The following is a 20,566-nucleotide window of genomic DNA, read 5'->3' on the forward strand; positions in this document are numbered from 1 at the left end:
TGTTGTAAGTAATTGACAATATTTATTATCCTTATTTTGAATTTTAAAAAATATTTTAATGTACTATTTAGTATTTTTAAAAAAATTAAAAATAGTCATAAAGTCCAAGGCCTAGTCTGAAGTTCGAATCCTGAATAAGAGCAAAGCACGAGCCTAAAAGCCAGGCAGCTTGGTTTACTAGTTTAGCAGGTATAGGCTCTTATGAAAATCATACAAGACCTACAAAGGCTGGTTGCCCCCTTCAATGGGCTAGCAAGATTTGTTTTGGCATTGAATGAGCAAGGCGATGCAGCAAAATGAGATTCGTCTAGATCACTGACTACATGGAAGCTAGGAGACGCCAAAACTCTCCGAGGCATCCTAGTTGGGAGTCTCAAGCTAACTCGAAGAGTTAGGACGAGCAGACTAGGAGCATGCAACCTGTAGATCCAAGGTATCTCAGCTCAATTAGATGTCTAGTTTGGCCAATGAGTGTCCCAAGCCTAGTAGAATCCCCATGGCAAAGGTGGTCCGACCTTTTCGTCGAATGTATGCTGAGTTCCAGCAATTCCACCATATGCGAGATGGCTGCAACACGTCCTTGCATTACTGCACCATGTTAGTAGATTGTTGCAGCACGACCTTGAGTCTGTTGAAATATAATTTGTTGAAGATGCATGATCCCAGCTGTTGACACTAAATGGTTGTTTTTGATGATTTAAAATAATTAAGTAAAAAGATGACTAATCTATTATCTTGAGTTTAATGGATTTGTTTCAGAAAGCCTACAATAACTCTTCCTAAAGATCATATATTTAAAACTCTACATTAAGAAGTATAACTCCAGAAAGTCCATGATTACAATTCTTGAAAGCTAACACAAATACAGAAAATTTTATCCTGAGCTACCTTAAAAGTCGACCCCAACATTGCAACGAGTCGACCACAACACTCTATCGCTGATTGATATACCTTTATGAGCCGACTCCAGCAGATACCTAGTCGACTTCAGAATAGTCTTAGAAGATAGGCATAAAGCTATGGAATTCAACATATTTGAGGGTCGATCGATGAAGTGCAAGAGTTGACCCTAGTCTAACAAGAGTCGACCTTAGAAAATAATACGTCAACCCCAAAATGGCCACAGTGGAAGGATGAAGAGTAGTAAAACTAGTCCGTTGAAGAGTCGACCCCTAAAAACAACAAGTCGACTCTTGTCACCAGACGACTCGAACCCTGAACTAAGGAGCAGACTCCACATTGTACACAAAAGAAAGACAGGGCACAATAGAAATAGAAGCAAGCTCGATTCAACCCCTAAAGTTTATGAGTCGACTTCTAAAGATCACAAGTTGACCCCTAAAGATATTAAATCAAGTCCTCTATGCCTGACACTAGTAACAACTAGTTTTTCTATAAGTCAGATTGGCTATTTTTCATCTCACAATGGCTTTATTACCTATCTAATGGCTAGGAGTATGTTCCAACCTCTTTCAAAGTGTATAAATCCATAAGAACACCAAAGGAAGAAGGGGCTCAAATAGTACAAAGAAAAGCCTATGAGAGAAAGAAAGAAAAAGAAAAAGAAATTGGGCTTCAAAGAGAATAATCCAAGAGCATTCATTGGGAGTTGAACGATCATGTCTTCTTCAACTGAGATTTGGTGAAGTATATTCAAGATCATTCAAAGCCAACCAATAGAGTTAAGCTTCATTTATTAATTTTATATTTATTATGTAGGAGTTGTACTTTATTGTGCTTGCATTTAAATATTTCTATGCTTTCCTGTAACAAATTTTAGGGAGAAAGACTAGGTATCTTGGTCGAGACTTTTGAGCCGATCAGAAGAGTTGGGACAAGCAGACTAGGAGCACCCAGCTTGCAGAGCCAGGGTACCTTGGCTCGACTAAATGACAAGTCAGCTTGGCAATTTGCTTGAGCGGAGTAGAGCCCTCACACAACAATGGAGGTCCAATCCTTCCACTCAAATGTGTGTGGAATGTCAGCAATTCCCCCTTGTGTTGGGTGGTTAATCAAATCCACTATAGTTCTCATTGCTTTACCCCAAAAGGATTTAGAAAATTTAGCATGAGAGAGCATACTCCGTATTCTTTTACAAATAGTACGATTCATTCTCTTAGCAACTCAATTATATTGAGATATTTTAGGAACAATTTTCTCAAGTTTGATGCTATGATCTCGACAATATTTCTCAAATGAACCTATGTATTCACTACCATTATCTACTCGAATACACTTCAATTATCTTCCCATTTTTCTTTCAACACTAGCATGAAAATGCTTGAATAGATCGAGCACCTTGTCATTAAATTTTAAACCAAATTAATTTGAGAATGATAGTGTTATTTTGATGATTAACAAGCATTTAACAAGAGTATGTTATAAGTTAAAACGATACTTCATTTATAAGTCTGTTACTCTCAGTATATTTGTATAAATTGATATAGATACATTTCATTGTTTATTTGAATGAATCTAACCTTGAGATGCAGCAAAGTGTGAATTGAGTCGACCCAAAGGATGATTGGGTCGACCCCGGCACATCAAGAAAACATTTGGTACACTTTTGCAAAAATGGCAAAGATGAACAGTGAGTTGGGTCGACCCAAGGAAAGCATGAGTCGACCCAAGGATCAAGATCCTCAAAACAAGACAGAAAAATGGTTCTCTGGATTTACTGAGAGGGTCGACCCAAACAGTAGTTGAGTCGACCCAAGCTTGAGTCGACCCAAACTCTGAGAGGGTCGACCCAAAGGCAAGACAGAAAAGAAGACAGAAAAGGTTCTCTAGAAACCCTGTTAGGGTCGACCCAAGAAGAAGTTGAGTCGACCCAAGTGAACTTTGAGTCGACCCAAGAAAAGGTTGGGTCGACCCAAGTGAAGAAAAGCTGAATTCCAAGTTTCTGTGTTTCTGAAGGTTGGGTCGACCCAAGAAAAAGTTTGAGCTGACCCAAGGTTTGGGTCGACCCAAGAAAAGTTTGGATCGACCCAAGCACGGGCAGAAGCATAACGGCTAGTTGTGCAGAAGTGCTTTTTGGACTCCCAACGGCTATAAACGGCTAGTTTCTTCAATCCAACGGTCAGGAAGGACTATTTGGAGATTGGAGAAGTATTTAAGAGGGAGTATTCATCAGAGGAAGTAAGCTTTGGAAAATACATCAAGTGCATTCAAGAGAGAACCCTAGCAAGGCAAGCTTCATCCAAGTGCTTCATTCAAGAATCAAAAGAAAGTGGTTGAGCAGATTCAAAGAGCCATCAAGAGCTCCATCCACCCTTGAAGAGTGAAGCATCCTTGACAAAGAAGAGAGAAGTCACATCAAGCGATAAATATTCTCTAAATTCTTCTTTGTAGATTATATTGTTATATTTGCTCATCTAGGAGTTTAAATCTTCTTCCTTTGTTTATTAAACTACTTGTAAAGGTTGGTTGGTTAGCCCGCAAAACCAACGGAATAGGTTGATTGGTGAACCCGGAAAACCAATTGTAAAGGTTCGTTGGTGAGCCCGTAAAACCAACATAGGTTGTTGGTAAGCCCGTAAAACCAACGTAAGTTGTTAGTGAACCCGTAAAACCAATTGTATAGGTTCGTTGGTGAGCCCGCAAAACCAACATAGGTTTTTGGTGAACCCGAAAAACCAAAGTGTAAAGGTTTTTGGATTGTGAGCCCGGAAAACAATCCAACTGTAATCCGCGGGATTATAGTGAATTTCCAAGGGGTCGCTTGGGGAGTGGACGTAGGTGCTAAGGAGAGCACCGAACCACTATACTTCTTGTTGTTTGTATTGTGATTTGTTTAAGTTTACTAACTCATCATTTAACACAAGTAAGATAGTTAAAATTAAAAGAAACCAATTCACCCCCCCTCTTGGCTTGTCACCTTGGGCAACAAGTGGTATCAGAGCAAGGTGCTCCAATAGTACTCATTGATCTCACAATCAAGAGTTAAAGATCATGACAACCCAAGTGGGATGTTCTATGAGTGAGGGACAATCCACAAATAGACCACCTCTATTTAATGGCACAAACTACACATACTGGAAAGCTAGGATGAGAATATTCATTCAAGCTTTAGACTATGAATTATGGTACATTGTTACTAGAGGCCCTCACTCACTCTCTCACACTATTAATGAAAAAGACTTAGCACAATTGAATGCTAATGCTATGAACATACTATATTGTGCTATCCATGAAACTGAATTTAATAAAATCTCTGCATGCTTATCTGCTAAGGAAATCTGGGATACTTTAGAAAATATTTATGACAAAATTCAGATTAGCTCACATGTGCTTCAATTACACACTAACAGTGAGCCTGCAGAAAAAGATGTTGAATCTCCCAATCCGGAAGAAAGAACAACAAATGAAGAATTCGGTGATGAAAACAAGGACCCATACCCAAACACCGAAAAATTCAAAAGCTTCCTAAAGACAAAGAAGAAGAGGAAGCAAGAACAAAGGAAGAAAGAGATAAAAAGCAAGAAAGCCTTGACCAAGGAAGAGTCAAGCAAGAAAATGAAAGTGAGGAGCAACAATAATGATACTAGCTCCAAAGAACTACAAGAGATAACTAACTTATGCCTTATGGCACAAGAAGATAAGGTAAAATCTGAATCTGATTTCACACCTAATGAATTTCAGGAAGAATTCTCTTATGATGAACTATTAAATGCTTTTCATGATTTGTATGGTGAATGTAGAAAATTAGCTACGAAAAATAAAAATCTTAAAAAGCTAAATCTGGAAATGTCAGAAGAAAGAAATTCTTCCGCTGAAATGAAAGACAAATTAAATTCTGAGAATGAACGCTTAAGATTAAATTCGGAAGAATTGATTCAGAAAAATCAGAATTTAATTAAAGAAAATCAAAACTTAAGTGAAGAAGTTAACCAATTGAAATCTTTTATTAACAAATTCACTGTAAGTTCAGAAAAATTAAAAACGATGTTTGAAAGCCAACATGCTGTTTTTGATAAATCAAGACTTGGCTGGATTCCTTTGCTCAATAATAAACCCCTAAAGAAAAAGGTTATCAATTTGCCAAGCAAACCATCAAATAAGATAACTTATTTCAAACATAAAAAGATTGGGCATAAAAACTTTACCTATGGTTCTAATACGAATAAATCAAATGGTAAAGTTATTACGATTAAACAGATTTGGATTCCAAAAGGAACCATATGCACTAACCCTCAAGGACCCAAGCAAGCTTGGGTACCCAAAATAAAAATATGAGGGTGTAGATGTAGGTGTGCCAAGCTACCCATGAAATAAATGAAATTTTCATACAAATGGGTGCGTTGACACATAATTAAAGATAAGTCTCAATTTATTCATTAAATCTAGTATAAGGTTTAACATTCTACTTCATGTATTGAAATTATCTTTTTATGAAATTACGTACTCTCTGCATCAAAGTTTTTAAATGCCTCATATGTTAAATCTTATCTCAACGATTTTAGCATGAAACTTTCTAGTGCTTGCATCATGATAAGAAAACAATGAATGGATATATATATATATATATAACCTTCTTCTTCAAGTTTACAAAATCTAAATTCCCTCTCTAGTATAAACACTTGATGCTGATTTCATACCTTCATGTTAAAACTTTATTGAGCATAATACTTATGAAATCTTATTTCATTATTTGTGAAGGTATGAGTATAATTTATCATTATATCACTCATTCCTTATGTGATTATTTGAAATATATTATGATTTACTCTGTAAGTCGCATGTATGCATCATATGTTTCAATCATAAATGATTAATGTGTCGTGATCATAATGGAAATTCTACTAAAAAGTTTTATAACAATGGATTGTTTTTTCTTTATAAGTAATTCTCAAGACTATTCTAAAAATCTAAGATTAATAAATCTGATCTTTAAAGTGTTTCATTTAGTATAATCATTGTATCCTTGATTGAATGATTAATATCCTTACATAAAATTATCTCAAATTCTACTGATTAATGTTAACACGTCATGTTTAATCTGAGCATAAAAATATTCTAAAAGTATGAATATTAATTCCTTTGAACCATCTCCCATAAGTCAAATGTAAAATCTTAATTAATCTAAAAGAAAATTGCCTATCTCTCTGAAACAAGATTATTTGTATTGAAAGCTGAATCATAACCAGAATTTTGATAGAAACAACTATTTAAGATAATTTGATTAAAACTTAACTGGTATATCTTATTGATAATTATCTTAAGCAAATAGAATCTAAGCTAAATTGCTTCTGAAAATAAGAAATTGGTTTGACTTTGATAAATCTTCCTATTGCCTCACATGGGTGTCCTTGAACCATATTATTTAATAAAATTATCTCTTTAGTTCAAGTGACTTGTGCTTGCTTATATTTAGGCAATCTTTTGAGTAGAGTGACTCAAATTCAATCATTGTCATATCTTATGTCAAGTCATATAGTTATGAAATATGTTGTATGAATATTCTTGTATCTTGGACAACCTAATGACTTGCCTTCAAGAAAGGAAAAAGATTCTACTAATGATGCAGGATCTATAAGCAAGAAATGAGAGATTTCAACTTGAAGGACACCTCCACGTAAGGTACAATAAACATTCATATGCAAACAAAAGAGAGAACTTTCTTCAGCCAAAAGTTTATACATGAGAAGTCTATTAAGTATTTGACTTAAAGAATGCAGAATGAATCGGTAATTTCATATATCTCTCTTATAAATCAGTTGAGCAAAATCATATTGTGGCATGATTAAAGTCCTTAATTACTAATTTCTTGATATCATGTCTACATATATTTTGACTAACTTATGCTTTTGAAATTTGTTTCATGGTTTGCCTAAATTGAAATATACTCTTGCGTGTATAATGCATAACCATGAAATACACAAGTGTATGCCTCAAATCTCTAATTCAGAATAACTTGTGATAAGCTATGAATTATTGGGCATAATGAAATACTGTTTACATGATATATATTTATATGCAGCATATTAGATTATTTTTTTTAATTATTCTGCTCTTTCATGTAATTACTTGAAAATAACAAAAAGAGAGAGATATAAAGAAAAAGAAAATGAACATTGTTCGGGAGAAGTAAAAGCTAAGCAAATACTTTAATCTTAAGAAAAAGCAGAGCAAGCATAATATATTCAGCATATTTGTGAGACTTGTGTGAGCATTCTTTTGGAAGGGATAAAATTCATAATTTATTATATTTAAATAGGAAGAGTTTGGAGTGAATATCTTGTTGTTAAAGAAAACGGTTTAACCTTTCTATTTTGCTCATCATAGGGATGGTGCCAATGGGGAGGCTAGTGGTAGTACCCGGCACTATTTGACCCAACTATTCGGTGTAGGGTATATTAGGGACGGCACAAGAGGGAGGCTAGTGGTAGTACCTCGTGCCCCTTCCAACTCCACCGGATAGGGAGCAAATAGAGTATAGAGCATAGAAAAGTAAAACCAAAAGAAATGAAGATTAGAATATTCACTGAGTGGTCAAAGGAAGAAATTCAAAAATGAGGAAATGAATGACAAGATAAATGAAAGTATATAAAAAGCTTGTGAAAAGCCAAATGAAGTTTCGATCACTTGAAAACACACCTTAAGGATAAAAGCTTAAACTTAATTTAAAAATGCTTTTATCGTTGTATTTTTGTAACTTTCATTATATACTTCAATGATTGCATCATTTTGGGGAATAACTCAATATGATTTCTAGATGAAAACTACGGTTTAAGAAAAATAGAATTACTTTGGATACCTTGGTTGTTTGCTTCGATACGCATCTGAAACATATCATTTTTTATCCTATAAGTGTACTGAAATTGGTCTAAATGATGTGTTTTTCAATGATCTTGATTGCAAATAAATGGTTCTAAACATATGATATTATTTTGATATTAAAAAGATTTATGGTGCTTCATATATACATTGCTGAAAAAAAAACTATGACTAAGAAATTAATATTTTGAATATACACTCCTACATAATTAAATGCTTCTATCATTAAAAAGAAAAGCTATTTTTAAGAAGAGAGTTAATGATCCTAAAGCTTAGAATATTTCAACTCACTTCAATAATTCTTATAGGAAAGAAAATGTAATTACTTTTGAAAGAAATTTGAGCTTCAAAAGAATTATTTTCTGATTAATATTTCCATACATATTAAAAAAAATAAGAGAAAATATAATTTATTCTTGAAAGATTAAAAAGAGTGATTGCTATAAATTTTGAAAAATTCTAGATCACTCTATATTCTTGATATTATAGAAGAGCAAAAAAAAAAAAGGTTTGAAAGAAAATGCATCTTTTGAGGTGGAGCTTTAAATACTCAATCTCTTTATTGAAAATTATCTTCAAACTCTAAACTCTCAAATGGAATGATTAATTAAGGGAGAGAAAGAAAATTTCAGAGTGAGAGATCATATAGAACTTAATCGTATAAATTCGCATATAAAGATGAGACAAAGAATACTAAATGTAAAGTGGTAGTAAACTTTGTGCTTCATTGAATATCTTTTGAAAGTTGGATTTCCATCTGTATTCATCGGTAAATCATTTATTTCTGAAAATTTAATTGAAAAGGATTCCATCTGTCTTAGTTTTGAAAATTTATCTTGGAATCTACTTATGAGTTCTTATTGGCTTGCACTTTGGTGTTTCAATCCTGAGCCAATTCATTTTAATTGATTTTGATGCTATGATCTTTAAAGGAGTAAAAGAAAGTTTTTAAGAGAGCTCTAAAAGAACTTTCAAAGCCTTGAATTTTATGTATCCTACACTGCATAAATTCATGTTTTGGTATATATGCCCCAATACTTTTATATCATGAAAGAACTTTGAAGTCATTAAGAATTAAGGATTCAACATAATCTTATGTTTTTCGAGTATATAAGTTTTGATCTTTATTTGCTCTTATACTATACTCTGAAAATTAATTAGATTGCTCTCATCTTGCTATATACTTAATATATATATATATATATATATATATATATATAAAGGTGTTGAATTTTCATTCGTGCCTTCTTTGAATATTATTCTTGATACTCCTTGAAATAACTTGAAAAAGATTCCATCTACACTTGATTGGAAAAAAAAAATATCTTTGGAATCTACATTTAGAGATTTCTTTTGGCTCACATCTTAAATATCTCATTTCTAAAGCCAAACACATAGAAATAAGATATCATTTTATTAGGGATCATGTGCAAAATGGAAACATATGTATTGAGCATATATGTACTGAAAAATAATTAGCTCACATATTCACAAAATCCTTGAGTGAAGATAGAATCTGCACGCTAAGGAGGGAATTAGGCATATGTGATTCTTTTTATTGAAGAGATATAAAAGGGAGCAAGCAGTCTCATGATACATTCCTCCCATTTCTAAAAACCCATGAAACATGAGTCAAACTTGTAATCTATAGATTCCTTACTCATGTATCATTGTCCCAGAAAGAATTTGTAAGGATTGGAAGCAAGGAAAATTTTTTTTTAGAAGCGAAAAGGAAGAGAAAGGAAAAATTTCTGAACTTGGGTCGACCCAACGTTGAGTCGACCCAAGAAAATTCTTGAGTCGACCCAACGTCGGGACCCCACTGTTAAAAGGGGGACCCGTGAGCTATCTAGGGCACTGTTTACCCTTTGTCCTCTTCCGAAAACCCTATTTTCCACTCTCAAATCTTCTCCAATCATCTCCAAACAGTAGATTACTTCAAGATCTTGGAGAAATAGAACCCAAGAGAGCCGTAGCCAAGCGATCCGGGAGAGTCTCACGATCTTGTTTAGAGCCTAGGATATGTATCTAGTTCTCATATGTATTTTGTGTTGATCATGTATTTTGAACCTTGATTGAGGAACATTGTATTTGCTTTTGTTTTTGGCATGATTGTACTAAAATGTTCCTATTTTGATCAATGAAGTTTGAATGTTTGTTATTTATTGTGTCTTTTCCCATGTACCTATTTGATGATAACAAAAAGGGGGAGAAGTAAAGAAAGAGTAATAGGGGAGAAGTAAAGATAGAGTAAATAGAGTAACAAAAAGTTGGAGAAGTAAAGAAAGAGTAATAGGGGAGAAGTAAAGATAGAGTAATAAGAGGAGAAGTAAAGAAAGAAGGAGAAATAACGAAATAACTTGTAAAACAACTTGAAAATCATATAAGAAAGCATATGCATCCAAGGGGGAGCAATTTGCAACAATGAAAATGATCAAGTCAAAAATTTCTATCAAATTTCAGAATTTGGCACATAGAATTTCAGAATTTGGCACGCACCTTTCACACCTCGATACATAACCTGAAACTCATGTTTTATCTCAAATTTTTGGAGTTTCATCTTTAATGAATTATAAATGAAAGGGGGAGTAACACAAAAAGTCAAATTGGCAACATTTAAATGAAATAGGGGGAGACTTCACTCTTATATATGAAAAGCTGAAATTCAGCAAGTTAAGCCCTTTCAAAAACTGATTTTAAAATAAGTATCAATAAGCTCATACTCTTTATTTTGTAATCATCAAAAAGGGGGAGATTGAGAATGATAGTATTATTTTGATAATTAACAAGCATTTAACAAGAGTATGTTATAAGTTAAAACGATACTTCATTTATAAGTCTGTTACTCTCAGTATATTTGTATAAATTGATATAGATACATTTCATTGTTTATTTGAATGAATCTAACCTTGAGATGCAGCAAAGTGTGGATTGAGTCGACCCAAAGGATGATTGGGTCGACCCCGGCACATCAAGAAAACATTTGGCACACTTCTGCAAAAATGGCAAAGATGAACAGTGAGTTGGGTCGACCCAAGGAAAGCATGAGTCGACCCAAGGATCAAGATCCTCAAAACAAGACAGAAAAATGGTTCTCTGGATTTACTGAGAGGGTCGACCCAAACAGTAGTTGAGTCGACCCAAGCTTGAGTCGACCCAAACCCTGAGAGGGTCGACCCAAAGGCAAGACAGAAAAGAAGACAGAAAAGGTTCTCTGGAAACCCTGTTAGGGTCGACCCAAGAAGAAGTTGAGTCGACCCAAGTGAACTTTGAGTCGACCCAAGGAAAGGTTGGGTCGACCCAAGTGAAGGAAAGCTGAATTCCAAGTTTCTGTGTTTCTGAAGGTTGGGTCGACCCAAGAAAAAGTTTGAGCTGACCCAAGGTTTGGGTCGACCCAAGAAAAGTTTGGGTCGACCCAAGCACGGGCAGAAGCATAACGGCTAGTTGTGCAGAAGTGCTTTTTGGACTCCCAACGGCTATAAACGGCTAGTTTCTTCAATCCAACGGTCAGGAAGGACTATTTGGAGGTTGGAGAAGTATTTAAGAGGGAGTATTCATCAGAGGAAGTAAGCTTTGGAAAATACATCAAGTGCATTCAAGAGAGAACCCTAGCAAGGCAAGCTTCATCCAAGTGCTTCATTCAAGAATCAAAAGAAAGTGGTTGAGCAGATTCAAAGAGTCATCAAGAGCTCCATCCACCCTTGAAGAGTGAAGCATCCTTGACAAAGAAGAGAGAAGTCACATCAAGCGATAAATATTCTCTAAACTCTTCTTTGTAGATTATATTGTTATATTTGCTCATCTAGGAGTTTAAATCTTCTTCCTTTGTTTATTAAACTACTTGTAAAGGTTGGTTGGTTAGCCCGCAAAACCAACGGAATAGGTTGATTGGTGAACCCGGAAAACCAATTGTAAAGGTTCGTTGGTGAGCCCGTAAAACCAACATAGGTTGTTGGTAAGCCCGTAAAACCAACGTAGGTTGTTGGTGAACCCGTAAAACCAATTGTATAGGTTCGTTGGTGAGCCCGCAAAACCAACATAGGTTTTTGGTGAACTCGGAAAACCAAAGTGTAAAGATTTTTAGATTGTGAGCCCGGAAAACAATCCAACTGTAATCTGCGGGATTATAGTGAATTCCCAAGAGGTCGCTTGGGGAGTGGACGTAGGTGCTAAGGAGAGCACCGAACCACTATACTTCTTGTTGTTTGTATTGTGATTTGTTTAAGTTCACTAACTCATCATTTAACACAAGTAAGATAGTTAAAATTAAAAGAAACCAATTCACTCCCCCCTCTTGGCTTGTCACCTTGGGCAACATAATTAGGCCCATACTTTTCTGGAATGATCATCAATAAAAGTAACAAAATACAAAGCACCACCAAGAGTTCTAACATCCATAGCATATGATCTTCTATATGGAGGGGATTTATGAAATGCAACTCTATGTTGTTTGCCGGTTAAACAATGAGTACAAGTCTTTAGAGGCGTACCTTTTATAGAAATGAGTTTCTTTTTGGCTAGAATATTAAGTCTCTTCTTACTCATGTGTCCAAGCCTCTTATGCCATAATTTAATGGAGGAGTCTTCAACTGTATTCAGCTCCCCATTGTGTAATTTTGCTTGTATCATTTAAGTGCCCTTGATTTATTTCTTCTTGATACCACTAGAGAACCTTTGGTAAGCTTCCATTTTTCTTCACTGAAATGGTTGTGGTAACTTTCATCACATTTCAGCAATAGTTGATACCTAATGCTGGTTTCCAAGCAAACATATCTTATGCACATGATCTTAGTTACTCCTCATTTTCCATCCTGACACTGCCAAAATTACCACTAGTTTAGGATATGAAGAAGTTCCGTCGAGAATTAACATGAAAAGAGGTACCTTAGTCAACAATCCAAGTACAATCTTGGCATGCAAAGTTTATACAAGCCTCATCATAAATAATACCGACATCCCCATAAGATGCAAAAATTGTATCATTTCCTTCTTTTCTTCACCTCTTTTCCTTAATTGCTCTCTTGTAAATTTTCTGCACTCTATATCATGTACTCTGGCTTGTCATAATAAAAACATTTGATCTCTTTTCTGAATTTGGATCTTTTTCTTGACTTATCATGATTATTAAAATTTTACGAAATTCTAGTTTTACTCTTCCCCTGCCTTTCTGTAACCAGTGCCTCTAACTGTGTAGTCACATCATGTTCTATTCTTCTGGTCCCGTCATTAAGTATACTATCTTTTATCATTCCTAATATTACCACACCATTAGGTGCTGAATTACTGAGTGATACAACTAGAGGCTTTTGACTATCAAGCAGGTGAGTAACAACAATGCTTGCAAGTCATTATCTAACATCATTTTTATAGTGTTTAGTTGATTTACCACATCCTGAAATCTACTCAAATGCTCGGCCACTGAACTTCCCTCCTTATACTTCATATTCACAAGTTTTCTGATCATGAATGTCGTGTTCTGTGCAGTCTTCCACTCATAGAGACTCTCTAATTTCTGCCGTAAACTGTAGACATTAGTCTCTATAGCAACATGATGAAAAACATTATTATCTATCCATTGCCTGATTAATCCAACCACTTCCTATTCATTTTTTTTCACTCTTGCCGAGTTTTGCCACTTGGTTTGGCACTATGTCCTTCAATAGGATCATACAAGTCTTTGTAAAATAGTAAATCTTCTATTCGTAGATTCTAAATTAAAAAATTAAAAGATGTGAGTTTAACCATACTTCCACCTGAATGCTCTTCCATTTAATCAACAAAAAAAAAAAATCAGCCACTAGTAACCTGCTCTGATACAACTTTGTTGAAAAAAAATGCAATCAAGATATAATGATACCGCAAATTTCTTTTTTCTCTTTGTGTAATTAAATAAAATATCAACATCAAGTAATAATAATATCTACAATCTACTCAAGCAATTAAAAGGCAAAATAATCAAACAATCCAGAAACAAGAGACAACACAATTTTTAACGTGAAAAATTCTTCCACTACAGGAGAACTTACCTTTCCCGACGCTATTTAGGGCCTTTAGCGATGCTTATAAGCGTCGGCTAAAGATCCGGCGACGCTAATCAAAGCGTCACAGAAGCGTCGGCGATACCGGAGTGGAAAAACTTTTTGCCGATGCTAAATGAAAGCGTCGGCAAAATTCGGGATTTGCCGACGCTTTTTGCCGACGCTTTAAAGCGTCGGCAAGATAAATATTGTTTTCCGATGCTATAAAGCGTCGGAAAAAACCGTCGTGGCACGCAGGTTACGCCTAGGCCGAACATAAAACACACATTATACAATATGAACCAAACATTCAAATTACATTGATATTAACACAAACATTCAGATCATTCGAAATATTTATATTGTCATATCTGATTAAATTTATATAAAAAGTTATGAATTACAATGTACTTTGAAAATATAAAAAATATATACATATCAAACTCCATAAAAAAATAATCTATAAAGTATCAGGGACGGGATTAAGCTCCATCATTATCATCTCTGCGAGCATTTGAAGTATCAGGAATCTACCAAAAAAAAAAAGAAAGAAACCTTAGATATTTGTAAAAATGGGATACATTAACTTATACATCATAATTGATAATATGTAAAGTATTCAAATATATATAGTTAGTTACCTGAGAAGGAAGAAATCGTTGTAACAAAGATGAAATATTCGTAAGCTGAGACTGCAAATTTTTTTGGTTCGGCACTAGATCTCGACTTATTTATCCAACTTTTGTCCATTCTATTAAAATACTGATTGAGCTGCAACTAATATAAAAAAAATTAGACAACTGAAAGGAAGAACATGCTCAATAATACATACAATTGCATGTGACCCATACACAGCCAGCATGCCAACGAAGCTTGGATAAGCATAAGGGTAAGGAACGCAAGCCTGTTACAGAAACACCACAATAACTATCAAGCATATGCAGAAGCATACACATGAACACAGAAATATGTGGTTACAAACAGTCTAAAGCAGTCGAGACCATTTAAAATTTCAAGAATATGGCATCAACTTACAAAAGGCCGGCTATAATCGGGTCTTGGAGGTACAAAGGCAGCTTCTGGAGTCCCCAGAGATAAACCTCATCAAATTTTGTCAAGTAATGTTCTTCTAAAGTAAGCACATAACAAGAGGAAAAAGTAAAAAATGGTAAAAGAATTGGCTACACAATTATCTACACAATTTGTTGCTAAAAAGTTTCCTGTCATAAGCCTTTACATTATTAAGAGGCATCTCTCAGTTCCACAGATATTGCAAGTCCTAAGAGATGTTGCACGCTTCTTGCTTTTACTGCAATATCGTTATAATAAAAAACCAACCTATTTAAATAATCATGCACTGAAAGGAACATAAGAAAACTGCAATCCAGAATTTAAATCATCCTAAACCACTGTCACAAAGAACTTGATATACATATTCCAGCACAATTGAATGAATTTTTATAAACAAGAGGGCAGTATCATTGGAAGGCTGAAATAAACATATTAAACCATACATCAGGAGTTACCAAAGTACATTAGCAACTAAATAGAATGGTAAGAAAAGGCCCAATAGATATCAAAGAAAATTTCTGAATTTGAAAGTTAGAATTGAACAAATACACAAAGAAAAACTAATAAATGGCATAAGTACCTAATCTGGGAAAAAACATCAAACTAGATACTAACGATCAAAATCAAAAAAAGAACATATCGCAGGTATTAGTTGTAGTTTTTAAAAGCAGTCCAGTTGGAAGCCTATACAGGCCATATAATTTTTTCTAAAATAATTAGGAATAAGAATGACTAATACGTTATTTTTTCAAGTTGTATGTTTGAAGCTTTGATATCAAACCTCTTGATTTATTAACTTGGAAATCACATAACAAAAATTAATTATGTGCAAGACTCATTTGCTATGAGCAAAAAAAAAAATGTGGGCTCTATATTCAAAATAAGAGGAAATTAAAGGGGAGTGTGGGCACAAAATATTCATTCATTTAAATCTTAAAGTGTCCCTCTGATGATCAGAGCAACTTAACATCCAACATTCGGACAGAAAAGAGCTAGAGAGAAAAGGTAACTTCTCATCTCAAATTGTGTTATTGAAAATTCAGCAAATTCATTTTAAATTAGGCATAAGATTTCAAATAACTTGCAATAAAATCTACAATAAATCTAAACAAATCCAGCGTTGTTCTCCTCGATGAAGCTGATCATCGAGTTGATCAGAAGCAGGGTAATAATCCCCACGAAATCCTGCTAGTCTCGGGGCTTCCCCTGTTGAACGGAATCAAGAACCCATATGGGTTCGTCACAGAAAAAAAAAAAACTAAAAAAGAAGAAGAAATGCACCAGAGAAAACAATCAGATTATGGTGTTTCCAGGACTCACCGCTTCGTTCGCGAGGGCGATGGCCATGATGGCCGCCGCCTCCATCACCCACGACAGCGGATTCCACATGAACCCTAAGAATTTCAGAAACTTGCTCTCCTGCAACCACAAACAAATTCAAAAAATAAATAAATAAATCAACAGCTAGATTAAAAAACAAAAAGCACATACAAGAGGGTTGTCTCACAAATCTATATCAGTTGAAGTGGTGAGGGAAAGAACACATCCCCTCCCGCGTGCATCTCAGATTATCAAACACCTCCTTCAAGGGTATGTTGTCGTCGAACCACATCCCGCCCGCCACCACCGCCGTATCCTTAGCTCGGAGGGATAGAACACCTTTCTCGACGGTGCGGGGTCGTCCTCGAAGCTCGAAGGGAGAGGGGGATCTGAAGCTTGGTGGGGGGTTTGGGGGGGGATGATCGGGGAGGAAGGAGGGGGGGGGAATGATAGCGGCGGGGGATGAAAGGGTTAGGGTTTGTTGCCCTAACCCTTTTTTCCTCCGCACAAGTGCCCTAACCCTTTTTTCCTCCGCACGAGAGAGAGAGAGGGAAAAAGGCAGGGGATCGGGAAAAAGGCCGGCGATCCGTGGGTTTGGTGGCCTTTTTCCTCCGACGACGCTTTGAAGCGTCGTCTTATTTTAATTTCACCCAATGCTATACAAAAGCGTCGTAGTATGTCAGCGCTGTTTTGAAATTTGCCGACGCTTTCTGTTAGCTTCGGCGGAAAATAGTCGGCAAAACCCTATTTTGTTGTAGTGTTCTATATAAAGAAAAAAGCTACGAAGCCTAGTCTAGCCAAAAACTTCCACTATTTAAAATAATAAAATTATAATAGATCCTCTCTAGATCAACTAAAGACAGTGTTGATATTCGAAATAATCAATAGAGAGGGCTTTTCAACGATCCAATCCGTTCGATCTGTAAATCTCAATGCCGGAAACAACATACTGAAATTTTAGCGAAATCTGAATACAATTAACTATCCGATTATCCGACAAAGCAGCACTATTTATTCCCCCCCCCCAAGACAGTGTTGATATTCGAAATAATCAATAGAGAGGGCTTTTCAACGATCCAATCCGTTCGATCTGTAAATTTCAATGCCAGAAACAACATACCATTGCTGAGTACATGGATGGTTATAGATGGATTACCGGGTTGAAGCATGGAAAGCTTTTCCAATGAGAATTACAAGGTGTAACTTTGAAGTCATATGTAGTATGACCGAAAAAGCTATTAGCGAGCAGACTTCCAATTTCCGAAGTCGACAATACCTTCAACCTTGAATGCGACTTGACATCCCCTACGTCCAGTCCAGGCTGTATGGATAGTCCTTTGCATATACGTTAGTTTTCAGGTCCAGCATGCCTGCAAGAAATTCCAATGCAATGCCTGCCAGAAACATTTGATGTACCACCAACCACATCCTGAGCCGACGCAAGTACTTCCAAATTCTGGCAAGTCTTCGGAGACTTTACCTCCTCCTTCCTCTTCTTGTTCTTCTGCATGCATGCCCGTGGGAAAACATGGAAGGACTACAAGCTGACTCGGGCAAACTTTGTATGGTAGAACAGGAGACCACGCTTAATAATACTGTTATCCATCCACTTCCAAAATTTATTATTGAATGGTAGATTAGTATTTTTGAATAAGATATGGATCACATTCCTTGGAAAGAATAGTATATGGAATACCATGATGCTAATATACATATATACCGTATACATGCTGCACGAACAATGCTTAAGGATGGTACTGTAAATGCAATATATTTTTTACTTAGCTGGCATGTTAATAATTTTCAGTTGCACATATGTATATATGTGGCATTCCTCTAATCAAGATGATGGAATTTTATACTTGCTAAGTGGTTGTTCAAGTTTCATGACATGATGTCTCACTTTTGTCTTGATATATATATATATATATGGGATTTTTCAGTCAATGAAAGTGTGCTCGGAACCATGGAGCATGCGTAGGATGAATAACAATGTTTGGTAGGGAACAAAAACCATGCGAGGAAGTCATCATACAAAACAATTCCCAATTGGAAAATTTTCGAAGAAACAAGAAAATATGTGTAGATACAAAGAGAAGCAGTGCTATTCCACACGACATAGGCCTTCTACTGCAATCAGATATTTAGAGTTCCACAGAACCAGCCTTGATAGATGGAAAGACTGGTGGTTGGACGTCTGACTCTTCCATTATATCATACATGCAGGCCATCTTTACGCCGGTCCAATCATGGAACCAAAATTTCTACAGAAAAATTGACCAAAGACATGGAGCTGGCTCCGAAGCCTCTATATAAAGATGAGCGAACTTGTACATGTATGCCCCGTCCAAGGTACTCCCGAGATAATTAAATCTCAATTCGAGCTTCAAACATGGCAAGCCAGAGTTCTGTTTCCATGGCTACCATTACATTACTCCTTGGAGTCCTCGTAGTATTCCCAACAAGTACTCTCTCTCTCTATCTCTCCCTATCTCTCTGTGTGTGTGTCAAGCTAACCTTCGGTCTGTTAATTAGGTTTAGCTTGGCCATCTAATGAAGGTGCTCTAGTTAACCTTAATCGCCAATTTTAGAACCTGACCCGGCCCCATGAGTCCTCCAAAATGGGTTGGGTCGGTTCTAAGAGGGTCAGGTCGATCTGTGATCCGACTTGACCCATTTACAGCCTTAGATAAACACATCCTATTGTGAGCCAAAAGGACCAATAAGTAAAAGAGAAAAACAGCAATAATAACTACCAATTCTTATGCAAGTCTGTTAGGGTTGGAGTCAGATTTCGGCTTGACTTCAGCATGCATCTGACTTGGACCATCCCTAATCTTGAAACTGTCCAAGTCGTTTGCAGGGCTAATTTTTGAAAGGCTGTTTTAACTTATGCAACTTGTGCATATTTTAAGGAACATGCAACTTGCATATATCATATGCTAGTTGAACATACAATATTCCGAGAGGTGACTTTCTAAGATCTCTTCATTCTTGCAATAAAATTGAGCGATTATACCTCCTTTCCAATTAAAAGCTTATGTAATTTGTTTTGAAATTTGTATGGAGATCATTTGAAATTTTGTTGCAAATATTAATAACTAGTAGCACTAATTAACTTGCTTTCTTTCAGGTGTGCAATCGATTGGTGTCTGTTATGGAAGGCTCGGAAACAACCTACCCCAACCTAGTGATGTGGTGGCTCTCTACAAATCTAACAACATTGGACAAATGAGGATCTATGATCCATACTCACCAACTCTGCAAGCCCTTCAAGGAACCAACATTCAACTCATTGTAGACGTCCCAAATGATGGTCTCCAAAATCTAGCCTCCGATGCTTCAGCAGCTAATGATTGGGTCCAAAACAACATTCAAGCTTATTCAGATGTCTCATTTAGATATATCGCAGTAGGCAATGAAGTTATCCCTGGAGATTCAGCTCAGTATGTGCTCCCTGCCATGAAGAACATTTACTCAGCTCTATCTACTGCAGGTCTACAAAACCAAATCAAAGTCTCAACTTCAGTTGCTACAGTGGTCCTTGGGGTTTCATATCCTCCCTCACATGGTGCATTCTCTTCTGATGCACTGAACACCTTAGGGCCAATCATTCAATTCTTGAATGAAAATGGAGCCCCACTCCTAGTAAATGTGTATCCCTACTTCAGTTACGTTGATAACCAAGGCTCGATCGACATCAATTATGCTTTGTTCACTTCCTCAGGAACTGTCGTCCAAGATGGGCAATATAGTTACCAGAATCTCTTTGATGCCATGGTCGATGCAGTTTACGCAGCATTAGAGAATGTGGGAGGGTCTAATGTGGCGATCGTGGTATCGGAGAGCGGTTGGCCATCGGCAGGTGATACTGTAGCAACCATCAGCAATGCACAGACATATAATCAGAATTTAATCAATCATGTTGGTCAAGGAACTCCAAGGAGATCTGGAAAGGCTTTAGAGACTTACATATTTTCCATGTTCAATGAGAACGGAAAGTCAGCAGGGATAGAGCAAAACTGGGGGTTGTTCTACCCAAATGAGCAACCTGTCTACCCAATCAACTTCAGTTAAAAGATGAGAGAGGATTACAGCATAAGTAGTTATAAATTAAAAAATATCATCTGGAATAAGCCATTAGAAGGAATGGATAATTTCCTGTTTACTTGAATAAAGGTTTGATAAATAAAATTTCCTCATGTAACCTGATGATGGAAATAATATTGCCAAAGATAACTTTTTACTCTCTTTTAAATGTTTGTTTTAGTTTCTTGGCATGTTTTCTTGTTACTGATATTGACTCTAGAGGGTTGATGACTCTCTCTCTTTCCCTCTCTCTCTCTCTCTCTCTCTCTCTGTGTATGAGACATAGAGTCACA

General features: G+C 36.0%; 1 protein-coding gene across 1 annotated transcript; it reads left to right on the forward strand.

The window, feature by feature from the left end:
• The first annotated feature begins 18,501 nt into the window (after nt 1-18,501).
• On the forward strand, nt 18,502-20,442 carry LOC120107965 (glucan endo-1,3-beta-glucosidase-like). The gene is made up of 2 exons (XM_039121491.3): nt 18,502-18,649; nt 19,318-20,442. The coding sequence occupies exons 1-2, from the start codon at nt 18,577-18,579 to the stop codon at nt 20,259-20,261; spliced, it is 1,017 nt and encodes a 338-aa protein (XP_038977419.3). The 5' UTR covers nt 18,502-18,576; the 3' UTR covers nt 20,262-20,442.
• Nucleotides 20,443-20,566: the final 124 nt, after the last annotated feature.

Source organism: Phoenix dactylifera, chromosome 8 (assembly GCF_051530095.1).
Source record: "Phoenix dactylifera cultivar Ajwa chromosome 8, Ajwa_hap1_PhDact_Kaust_v1.1, whole genome shotgun sequence".
NCBI lineage: Eukaryota > Viridiplantae > Streptophyta > Magnoliopsida > Arecales > Arecaceae > Phoenix > Phoenix dactylifera.